Source organism: Meleagris gallopavo, chromosome 1, assembly GCF_905368555.1.
Source record: "Meleagris gallopavo chromosome 1, MGAL_WU_HG_1.1, whole genome shotgun sequence".
In the NCBI taxonomy this organism is placed as follows: domain Eukaryota; kingdom Metazoa; phylum Chordata; class Aves; order Galliformes; family Phasianidae; genus Meleagris; species Meleagris gallopavo.
The window spans coordinates 176,573,575-176,586,400 of record NC_139404.1 but is presented as its reverse complement, the minus strand read 5'-3'; the positions used below and the strand labels follow the sequence as shown (position 1 = coordinate 176,586,400).

Here is a 12,826-nt window from a genome sequence, read left to right as displayed (position 1 = left end):
AAATAAATGATAACAGAGAATAAAAAAGAGGAAGCGATCTGAGACACTCTTCCCTGATACTGGTTACAGGCTATTTTCCTAGCTCCAACCTTGTCATATCAAAATTTAGAATTGAGAAAACTAGGAAGATTAGAGCAATAAGGTTCTCCATAGCCATCATACAATGTCTCTTAGTCTCATCAAAACAAGCTGCGCAACAAAAGAATTAAAAATACAAGTTAATAACCTTCAAGAACTTCAGTTTCATACATACTAGATAGTCCTGTGTCCTCCAGAAAGTTCTCAGACACAAGACCTTGAATAGACAGACATGGAAACAGACAACTGGAATCTTCCCTGTATCTGCACTTTCAGGGAATAAATGTGGAGCATAAGACAAACAATCAACGCCAAAAGTTTCTGCCACATACACTGGCACTGTTCAAGTGTTTCTAACTAGGGAGTCAAAACAGTGTTCAGTAAGACATCTTTTCATACAGAAGACCAACTGAGATCCAGAATGAAACATCTCATTGCAGCACTCTTGCTTCAAAGGAGAGCATTTGCTTGAATTCCTACTTTTAGGCCTACAAATGAATCTATGGCCTTTGTTACCAAGTTCTTAGAAAGTTAAACTTCTGTATGCTTAAAACCACTTCTCAAACCACCTAGTTGGACACAGTTCTCAGCATTCAACTGTACTCTTTTTATGCTTCCAAATCTATCTTCATTCTTTTACTTTCCTACAATTGGCATCCAGATTTCCAGGCCTTCTAATTTTTCACCATTTAAACTCAGTACTTCCCATTCCCACCTTTGGCCAAGTCTCCTGCATTCACAGCACTTGATTTGGGCCCAGGTTCAAAATCCCAGCCCATGCATGCTCTTGGGGATCTCAACACTTTCAGCAAAGACAAACTGCATTGTAATATCCAAGTTTCTCACTGCTAATTTCACAGGATCACTAAGGTTGGAAAAGATCTCTAAGATCATCCAAGTCCAACTTTCCACCTATCACCAGTATTTCCCACTAAACCCCATCCCTCAGTACAACATCTAAATGCTTCCTGAACACTTCCAAGAATGGCAACTCTACCACCTCTCTGGGCAGCCCATCCCAGTGCCTGACCACTCTCTCTGAGAAGTATTTCCTAACATCCCGGTGCAAATTGATGCCACCCCTTCTAGTCCCATCGCTAATTACATGAGAAAAGAGGCCAACTCCCACCTCACCACACTCTCCCTTCAGGCAGTTGTAGGGAGCGATAAGGTCTCCCCTGAGCCTCCTCTTCTCCAGATTGAACAACCCCAGTTCCCACAGCCACTCCCCATAAGCCTTGTCCTGGAGGACAATACAGACCCTTCACTGCCCTTCTCTGAACACACTCCAGAGCCTCAATATCTTTCTCGTAGTGAGAAACCTTGCCCTAAATTATTCTGTGCTCTCTGCTCCAGCATCCACGCCCTTGCACAGTTTGATCACCGTGCAGAGATTGAGCCCAATTCCAACCTGCTGATAGGGCTCCCTCAGATTTCCGGTTGTGCTAACAGCCTTTTCTATTCTTAGGTCTACATGGCAGAATTTGATGAATCCAATGCACAATCCAGCAAGCAGTTACACTTAATGCATGAATTCAGAGTAAGCAGTAAAGGCTTTGGGGTTGCAGTGCTTGGTTTCTGTACAGCTCTGTGTTCAAATATGCCTCACTAGGCAACACAATTGTAGCTTTGTATCAGAGTCTTTCTCCTGTCGTGTGACTCCTGCCCCATGCCTCCCTCACACATCTCATCACAACACTGCTGAAGGAAAGAGACTAGCTGTCAGTACCAAGCTACAGTTAGGAACAAAAACATACCCTGCAAGCTGTTTAGTACATTCTTGATAAAGATTTCCAGATAAATGTTATTAGCACAGCTGTACCTGCATGTCTATCACCAATACCCTTTTAATAGCATATAAATACTCCACCAGAAGTTTCAACTAGTTCCTGGGATAAGCAGGATCAGCTGACTAAGAAACAAAAAGGAAAGAAGTGGACTGTCATGAAAGTATATCTGTGCAAGCACGTGTGTGTAAGACTGCTCTTCCTGCTATGGCTATAAATATTTGAGTGAGGACCCAGATGAGAACTTGCAAGTTCATACCTCCAAGTGCTCACAGACAGACATTTATTGACATAAATGAGCTGATTTAAGATCACTTCAAGTGGCTTCAAAACACTTAAAACCACTGCTGTGTTTCTCTCCTGGTTCATACACGGCACTTATATCCAGACTATATGTGTCCTTGTTATATATCAGTGAATTTATACAGAACAGTCCAAATACAGCAGTTCTCCATCAACAATGTGTATTTTTCCCCAATTACTCACCATATTAAAATTCTAAGAAAAATTCAAACAGAAATATGAACACCGATCAGTTTATGAAAAGTAACTGTAGGCACACAAATACTCTTTCAATTTACAACTAGTAACAGAACAAGTACGCTTGAAGTTACATTTTATGGTTTTGATTCATTGTTCTTTTACAACAGTCAAAAGCAGCATACAACTGTTAGCATTAAAATCTCAATGGTTTCATAAGCAATCTCATAAGAATGACTTTGTTCTGCATTCAAAATATCTTAGATTGCCAAATCTAATACACAAGATTTACCTATCTAACCACAAAAGGGTTAATAATAGGACAAGCAGAGTTTGTTACCATTACTATCAATAAAATTTGAAAATTAACTTCCACCCACGGTTCAAGTAGTAAAAACTTCTGCTGTTAGAGAGAATCAGTGCGGACTTACACAGCAACAAAATAAAAACACTGAGTAAAATTTTAATTTTAGGAGCCTCCCAAAGGTTGCAGAAGGCTGATGTTTTTCACAACATTTTAACCTCCAATGATAAGGACTAAAAAGTGACAGACGTCCCAACCCAGAAATACATTTTTCCTCACTTTGAAAGCAGAAAGCACCAAAAGTACATGACTTAAAATGAAAATGACTATGTTGGCAGTGGAACAGTAGGAAGATCACATAGGGTGATTTCCCTCCACAAAAGGGGCTGTTTAGCCTAAAGTCACACAGCTGAAACTACACACCTTTGATATCTGTTTTCTGTCTAGACTTTTATCATGAAAATGAAACTAAACTTGTTACAGTTGAAATGTGTTATTTGCTTCAAACACAATAAAATTAAACAAAAACAGAACAACTTAGAAACTTAGATAACTATCATTACCTGTTAGTGCTTGAAGTACTATTCTGTTACTATTAACATAATACCACCCACACAAAATCATCCATAAAGGTTTATACTGAAGGCACAGGTTCATACTAAATGTTCACCTCAAGCCAGTACACCCTTTTTTCCGGATAACAGCCCATAAAGCATGCTTATCTTTCCATAACTAAAGAGCAAATACAGTCACACTTTCAACCATAAACACTGTATGTTAATATTACCTCAGTTTTAAGATCTTTATCTACATCTGTGAGTACAGTTCTTTTGAACAGCTTGAAAATAAATAAACAGAAACAATTCAACAGAAAAGCCAGCCATACTCAGGCCAGTTCAACCTCTTCCCAACAGAATACCAGCAGTATCATAATTCAGCTACTTCTGATGAAAGATCAGACTTTGTAGCACAGAACATGCAACGTGGGAAAAGATGAAGTGACACAAATAGATGATACTCAGGTAGAAGTCAGAATGGAAGGAGGAGAAATCTGTCTTTACCTACAAGTATCGAATAACCGTAGAACCTGAGTGCAATTCTTTAAAGGCCAAAGAGAAGACCATTTAAAATAATTTTAAAATAATCACTGTAAAATAAGCCAGCAACATTCAGAAAATAACAGGAAGTAATGAGACAACCTAGAAAAAATGAAATTCAGCATTTTGACTTCAGAGCTTTTAACATTGTTCTTTTGATTGTCTTGAAAATAGTATTCTAGAAAGAAAGTAGAATAAAGGATAATTGTTAAGATCATATCACTTTGTTTTTCACAAGCTTTGTTATTTATTACCAACATCACTTCTTACTGTTCTTAATTTTATGTGCTAATTTTAATTTTTGTGTACATAAGGTACAGGTTAAAAAAAGACAAACTGATAGCAAATTTAAATACACAACCCACCTGCCTCGACAAAAGTGTGTGTAGAAATTGGAAAAAATATATACGTACACCCACAAGTCTCCAGGCTTCACTTATCACTGCATACTGGAGTCGGTTCAGAACAAACCCCTCAATTTCCCTGTTTAATTTGACAGGCGATTGTCCAATCTTCTTCATCAGAGCATACGTTCTCTCTGTAACAGAAGGATCCGTTTCTGGATGTGGAACAATTTCAACCAGTGGCACAAAGTAAGGTGGATTTACCTAAAGAAGAAACACAAAAGAAGAATGTCAACAATCAATGGACTAAGAAAACGAGTTAATATAAAGCATTTTTATAGCTATCTAATAATATGGATATTTTCCAGTAAACAAGGTAAGTTTGATCTTTAGAGCCTGAGCAAATTCACCAATTCAGTTAAAAAAATAATAAAATTAAATTGATCTTCTATCATTAAATCTAGCAAAGTTTATGGAGCTACAGTAAGAACAAGAGTACCCAAACAGCACTAGAAGACTTCATGCTGACTCGAATTAATGGATCTTTTTCCAATATTCAGACTGTTTTTTGTTGTAAAACAACCACCACAACCACCACTTGTCTTCCCTAAACAAACAAGACATTTCCTTTTAGATATTCAGGAAATTTATAACAAAACTATTCCTATAAACCATCTGTGCAATTTAACAGTTAAGGTGTTGCCAGCCCAGCCCCATAAATATATGCTAACCACACTAGTAGATATCACATAAAATATACTTTCCAAAAAGCCATAGAACAGGTTACCTTCAAACACTGTACCTGCTATAAAAAAAAGCAAAAAGAGAAATACTATCCCTCCCTGACTCTTCCTAAATTCTATTTCTCATCAAGTGAAGACCTACATGTAATATAGTACTGAAGCTATAAACAAAAAATTCTAAATAAAATCCTAGGAATGCCTCTAAGTTCTTCAGGTCAGTATTGCTGCAGTAGACAATGTTTCCTCCTCTGAGAAGGAGCAGTCCTTACACAACCATCTTAAAGCCTTAAATACAGCTCTTGTACTCATTTCCAAGTAACAGACAGATGTAACTAAGGATTAAGAGACTACCAGAAGTAACATTCACATTTAAAGGATAGCACTTAAGCACTGATGATTTCACCATGGTCCTTTAAGGACAACTGCTCTCAACTCTGCTTATGCAACTGTAAATACAAGACTTAATCACAGCAACACATAAGCAACCCTTCCTCTGGGTTGTTGGTTTTCTCCCCTCTTTGCAGTATTTACAAGTTTCTTTTAGAGTCTGACCAATGCATGACCTGCTGCACAGTCATGTCTGCCCTAACCAATGTAACATACTTCATTCTCTTTGGCAGTGCCACCACAAATCTCTGTGGTGTGACAGATGCCATTACAGACATAGAGATGCCAGGCAATTCAGCAAGGCCTGAAGCACTACAAGCACCAAGAAGCTCTCTGAAGGCTTTTCTACCTCTTAGGTACGTGGCAGTGTCTCTTCAGAAGGAAGACAAGTTAATTCTTAAGCCAGACTGAGGCTAATACAAATCTCTTCCAAGATTACTTTTGACAGAGATCTTATTGAAATATTCTATTTCATGGACTTGGCAAGAGTGCATAGGTGTGTTAACAAACATGCTGAGGAAACTGAGAAGGACAGTTTTTCTAAGAGTAGATAGTAGATGCTGGTAAAATCCAGAAGTGGTAAGACAGATGAAATTTATGGGGGACAGAGGAAAAAAATTCTAAAAATTAGAAGGGGAAATATGGAATGGAAAGCCATCCTTAAGGGAGCAGAAGAGTTTACCTTACACAGCCTAACAAAATGAAAGCAAAGAAGGGATATAGTAAAGTAAACACACAGACAAGAGAAGTGACATAACTACACAGTCTAAACAAACAACAAATGAATTTTAATGACTGTTAATAAGACCAAAATAGAACAGAAAAACAACTTCAGATAGAAGCAGTCACGTAAAATAATCATAATAAAGAATGTAATAAAGAGAGCTTGATATCTTTCAAGGCCAACTGATGATATGGTTTCCTTTATAGCAAGGAACTTCACCCAGAGGCTCAGTCTCCTCTATTCCATGTTTCTAGCTGTGTGACCTAGCAGGTTGACACAGCACTCAAGAAATTAATCCTGTGAAAGAAGGCCCAAGAATGACTGCAGAGCACAGCTGTGTCTGTAAGGATTGGGTGCATTTCTATTATACAGCTGTGGTATGTTATTTATTTTTTTTCTAGTTCTTAAGCCTATTATGTTAAGCAGACTGATTAGCTCCTCCTGCCCTTACAGCCTTTCATTTCTCCTAAGCAAGCTCACCTGCACCAGAGCCTTTACAATTTAAGGTTTTGTCTTTCTAGAGCATCAGATTCCACACTACTTTCACAGCATCTTTCTGAACTGCCAACTTCCTTCAGTCATCATTCCCCATGATGTCAGCAAGGCCACAATTAAAACCACCTAAATCCAACTGCAAAGTAAGTATTTGTCCTGATGTAACAAATAGAGAAATGCTCCTGGAATTATGTACAAGATCCCAGCTTCCACAGTATAATCCCCTTGAAGTGAAGGTGAGACCACCAAGAAATTGGTCTCAGTCAGACTTCAAGGCCATTTCAGAACAATTAAAAATTAAGGCACTCCAAACTATTTGCTTTGGAAAACACATACAGACATTGCTTTTGTAAGTATCCTTACAACAGCAATCTAGGAAAATGTTCATGCAGAGACTAACTGCTTTGCCAGATCTTATCAAAGATTGTTTCAGAAAAATGCAGCTCCAACTAAACAGACCAAGCAACAGAAACCAACCTGGGATGATAATAAAAAAGAATAATTAAATATGAAAGGCTGTCAGACAGGAGGAGCAGAAGCCTAGGAAATGGTAATAAATAAAGTCATAATTATCAATAAAATTATTTAATACAGTAGTTTAAAAGAATAGACGTTTTGTTTTCTCTTACACTAGAGTTACAATCTGGAAATATGAAGTAAGCACCTCCTGAATTTTAGACATAGGCACACATACAAACTTTGACACTTGATCTTCAAAGGGAAACATCACCCCCATTTACAAGAATGGGAGGAAGGAGGACCCAGGGAACTACAGGCTGGTGAGCTTCACCTCTGTGCCTGGAAAGATCATGGAACAGATCCTTCTGGAAGACATTCTAAGGCACATGAGCATCATCTGAGACAGCCAGCATGGCTTTACGAGGGGAAAGTCATGCCTGACAAATCTGGTGGCCTTCTATGATGGAGTGATGGCACTGGCAGACATCTTGAAATTGGAGAGATACAGGTTTGAAGGGTGGGCTATTTAGTGGATAAAGAATTGGTTGGATGGTTGCAGCCAGAGGGTTGTTGTCAACAGTTCCATGTCCAGGCGGAGGCCAGTCACAAGAGGTGTCCCCCAGAGATCTATCTTGGAACCAGTACTCTCTAACATCTTTATCAGCGACATAGATGATGGAATCAAGCACAACCCCAGCAAGTTTGCCAATGACACCAAGCTAAGTGGTGCAGTTGACAGAATAGAAGGAAAAGATGCCGTCCAGAGGGACCTCTAAAAGTAGGCCCCTGTGAACCTGATGAGGTTCAACAAATCAAAGTGCAAGGTTTTGCATTTGGGTGTAAGTAATTCCATACATGTATACAGACTTTGAGAGCAGCTCTGCTGAGAAGGACTTAGAGGTTCTAGTTGATGAAAAACTTAACATGAGCCAGAGCATGTGCTTGCAGCGTGGAAGGCCAATGGTATCCTGGGTGACCAGTAGGGCAAGGGAGGCAATTGTCCCCCTCTGCTTTAATGAGGTCCCAGCTGGAGTACTGCATCCAAATCTGGGGCCCCCAACACAGGAAGGATGTGGAGCTTTTGGAGAGGGTGCAAAGGAGGGCCATGAGGATAATGCAAGGACTAAAGCACCTGTCCTATGATGATAGGCTGAAGGAACTGGCCTTGTTCAACCTGGAAAAGAGAAGGCTGCAGGGACATATCATTGCAGTCTTCCAATATTTAAAGGAAGTTTATAAACTTGAGGGAAATAAACTTTTTACATGGGTAGATAGTGATAGAACAAGGAGGAATGGTTTTAAACTAAAGGAAAGGTGATTTAGATTAGGTTTCAGAGGGAAGCTCTTTACTGAGAGAATGGCAAGGTGCTGGAACTGGTTGCCCAGAAAGGTTGTGGATGCCCTGCCCCTGGAAGTGGTTGGATGGGGCCAGATTGAGTGGGGCTCTGAGCAATCTGATCTAGTACTTGATCTAGCAGCTGGCAGCCCTGCCTGTGGCAGGAGGGTTGGAACTTGATGACCCTTGAGGTCCCTTCCAACCAAAGCCATTCTATGATCTTTGTCTTTTTTTTTTTTCCTTCTTTTAATTAAAAGAGGATTTAAAAAAAAAAAAAAATCAGTAAATTATTTGGAAAGAATCCTTCTGATCAGTCACCCCAAGGCACAAAGGCAGTGCTAGAAGGGTGTCAGAAAGGAACAGCTCAAGCGTTTTGACTCTGCAGCATTAGGCTATTGTAGAGATCTCACAGTAAAGCAGCACTGTGAAAAGAGCACAGAGAATTTTATGGGTTGGTCAACAAAACACACTTCCTGTATTCTGAGACCCAGTAGCTGGAATAACACAACAATATCAGTGCAAGAATGGAAATGGTAGGTATCTTGAGCTAGTGGTATAAAACATACATGCATATTGTCAATTTAGTTTATGCTGTTGCTCACAGAATGATGAAACTAAAGCATTACTGAAAATTCAGGCTCTGTACACTAACAATGGTGCAAAAGCACTCAAATATCCTCTGGTCTCTCAGTCTGCAAGAAATAACTCAGGATGCCATTAAATTAAATACTTCTAATACCATTATAAGAACAGTACACTCCATCATACTTACAGGATGTGACACAATACACTGCTTAACATGCTTAAGGCCAGTGAACAATTTGCTGGGTAAGAGACAAGAGGTTGAGCTGCTCAAGATAACACTGTCATCAACAATGAGATCCAACTGACTGAAAATTTTCTTTTTCAGTTCCAGGTTCTCGGGAGTACATTCCTGAAATAAGAACATAAAAACAGTATTAGTAGACTTCTATTAATAGCACTTATCCATGCATTTCAGGCTTCAGTGATCCAATCAAAAATATAAGAACTCCATACAAACCACCAGTTTTAATTCAGCATGGATACACCAGTAAGCCACAAAACAAAAATATCTTCCTATATACAAAGAAAGTGAAAGTCCAGGAGGTTCTCTACAGCAGAAGGGAGATGACCACACACCAGTGCAGATTGAACATAAAACAGATTGTTCTGGTTTGCATATCGTATAGACTTCTACTGATGCACAGATGTAACACAGTAGGGAGGAATAAGACCTGTTTTTCATCACTGTTTTTGATTGTTTTTAAGAGAACATCAAATGAGGTAAGTCAGTATTCTTTTTCAGACAAGATGAAAATGAACATACGTAGCTCAAAAGAAGACAAACCTGCAGTTCCCGCAACTACGGCAGAGAATACCATCTTTAAGAGTCTGCACTAAAATACCTGCCATACTCAAAAAGTTATTCAACCTATTTCAGCCCAGAGAAAGATTTCTGAAAAAGAATGCATACTATCAAAACTTCTCACAAAGCTAATGAACATGCCTAGCTCTGCAGAACGGCAGTGTGAAATTTCACAGGTATGAGCCAACAGCCAGATTCAATCTCTAGAATGTTAAAAGTTATCCCCAGGAGCTGCCTGAAGGAGAGCATGCAGAAATCTGGGACCAATGAGGATGCGGGAAAACAGAGAATCCTGGAATTAACAGGAAATACTTCCAACTGACCAGGACGAGGACAGCCTGCTTGGATTCTTTGTTTGTTTGTTTTTTTACCCCCTAAAAGTGTTTCAAAAAAATCCAAACAGTATTCCAAACTTCCAAGACTTCAGCTTTCCCCTTAAAACATAAAGACAATACCTACTTTTTTTCCCCATGTATCAGCCTTTCATCCCATCCTTCCTGTTATACTGAACCAGACAGGAATGCCCAGAGCCAGAGTTTCCATCAGGCCAGATATAAAAGGGTTAAAACTAATTTTAAGCTTTATTAGGATATAAGCAAGTTGTAAGGGACAGTACTAAAAGTTCCATGATGTAGAAAAGATAAACAGGGTCATTTAAGAACTCCAGATAGAGCCCAAAGCAATAGATGGCGTTATCAAAACAAAGTGATACTTTGCTCCTAATTCCAGGATCCCTGCTTGTTAGTTAAGTTTAAATAGTTTCTTTTAGTAAAGCCAAAGATGAAGAGAATTCTGCAGATACTGTTCAGGCTAATAAAAGGGTCACACTGAATAGGCTTATTGAGAACTTGAAACTCTAAGCCTCCTCTCACATCAGATGATAATCAAAAAGGTAAACTCAAATCTGCTGGAAACTCAAACCTGCCACGATTACGCAAGGTTTCTGAATGGGCCATTTGCTTGTAGTTTCTCATATAGCATCACAATTGTATTCATGTTGTTGGACCACTGCAAAGAGGTTTCTATCCTCATCAAGCATGCAATTATTTTCTCAGAGAAACCAATTCCCTTAAGAACAGAGGGAAAATAAAGCTCTAAACAACCTTTTAAACAGGAACCTCACTCACTGTCAATTTTGGAGCCCAGAGAGGTCTGAAGCTATCCTGCTTACCCTGAGAAAAAGAAGATCAAACAAAGATAAGATACGGTTTTAAAGCCACCTCAGTCTCCCTCAAAGAATCAGTGCTAAGAAGGTTAGCACACACCTCAATGCATTTTAAGTGACACTGAATATTTCTGTGCCCTTTTTGTAGGCAGGATGGCACTTCTCATGTGCAGCAAACAGTACACCTTTATTCTGAGGTTTGAGCACCCGAACAAGGCTGCTACTAACTTGACTTTGACTTTATCAGACACCGTTAACAGCCTGATCAGAACATGACAGCTGTTAATTTTTAAAACCCACCTCTTGGAATAATTATGTTGTATTAACGACTTAAAGACAACAATTATTAACTATTTGTTCAGCAAACACTCAGCAGCTGCATGACCACGCTATGAACTCTGAAGGCACTGCACAAAGATAAGCATGTACCAGACCACATCCACCCATATCCAGACAGAGCCTAGCCACCCCTAAAGAGAATCTGCCCTCATATGACTCAATCCCTTAAATGAATGCCAATGCACATAAAGAAGTTTTATCTGTTTAAGTCAAGTGGTTTTGTACAGGCTCTTTTCACCATGCCACCTGCACTCCCACACACACCCATGCTCATCTGAGCACAGTAACTTCATTTACTTCCACTAGATGCTGGCATCTATCCAGGTTCTTCCCATCCACTCTTGGATATGCCAAGGAAGCAATCCACCTCCCTCTAGGAAACACTCCCCAAAATACTTTCCTTGCAGATCTCCTTCCTTCTCCTTGCACTGGCAATTAGACTTGCTGCCAAGACTCCGTGTTTACCAGCCCTGTGCAGTTAAGAAGCAAAGCGTTGCCTGAAGCAAAGCACTGCAACACAATGGTACATAAATGCATCAAATGCAACACAATAGTACTAAAATAGCAGCACATATAAGAACATGAGCTGAAATCCCAAGATTTAAGCTGACACAAAAAAGGTCAAATATTATCAACCATTCAGCAACACCCTTTTACAACATCTCACAACACTTTCATTGGGAGCAACACAGCCACATGACAATAGTAAAGTCCAATAGCCCAAGCCATGACTAAAGTAGAAAATCACTCTCTGGATTTCTGTCTTCTCAGTCTCCACTGAACTCAACAGGGCTTCATCAGCAAGTGAGCTGCTTAGAGGCCATACCCACTTTGACTGCTACAAGCATGCTCTTCACCTTGAGCACTTAAATGAGGATTTCCAAATTCACCACAAACTCTGGCTCCACTCCTGTATTTATACACACCACTTACAGCATTTTAAGTGCTCTCAGAGCTGTGATGTAGCTGTCAGCTTTGAGGCCCTTCACAGAACCACTCTCCAGGGCCAGGTGACAGCAATCCTTGTATGCAGACATCACAAGAAGCCTTCAGGGCACTGAGCTCCCCCACAGGCGAGAACCAACCAGCGCTCCTGGGACACAAAGAATACCCACTGGGACAGACTGTCAGCTTTTGGGAATATGAACATCTTCTCAGGATTAAGAAACAAAGAGCAGAGAGACATCTATGTCTCAGAAAGCTGTTTTTCAGCACCTAATCCCTTTATACAAATAACTTATCTTCTACAGCTATAATCCACTAAAAAGAAGACAGAAAAGACTTCAGGGATAGTTCTTTTATTTCCAACTTATCAAATCACTATAGAGGATGTATTTTTAAAACAAAGACTGATTTGCATACATCTACATAAATAAAGGATTAAGTTATTTAGTATTTAGTTTTATCCATATAAGGACAGAAGATGAAAGAGATCTGAACAGGAAATTTGGAAATTTAGTTAAATGAAACAGATCTTAGAGTTCTTTTAACTATAGCAAGTGCCTGTCCAGTCAAATGCCATTATTCCATACTATTTAATGAATCTACATAATAACAATGAAAATAATGTAAATAATAAAAAGCAACTGCTGACTCCAAGAAAGAAGCTTAAAAGATGAATGGTTTAAAATTTTGCAGGGTGATATCCTCCCTACACCAAATAATATGAATACAGCTCAGAGAGATGAATTCTGCCTAATT

At 39.2% G+C, this 12,826-nt stretch overlaps 1 protein-coding gene across 3 annotated transcripts in view; it reads right to left on the bottom strand.

Annotated features, from left to right (window-relative positions):
- The window catches only part of CRYL1 (crystallin lambda 1), a 51,522-nt gene that overhangs the window by 19,955 nt on the left and 18,741 nt on the right, over window positions 1-12,826 (bottom strand). For all 3 annotated transcript variants that reach the window (XM_085216201.1, XM_085216202.1, XM_085216203.1), the window contains exons 4-5: window positions 9,007-9,168; window positions 4,160-4,354 (exon numbers count right to left, since the gene is read on the bottom strand). In XM_085216201.1, the coding sequence (XP_085072327.1) occupies window positions 4,160-4,354; window positions 9,007-9,168 (357 nt within the window). The remainder of the gene's footprint in view (window positions 1-4,159; window positions 4,355-9,006; window positions 9,169-12,826) is intronic.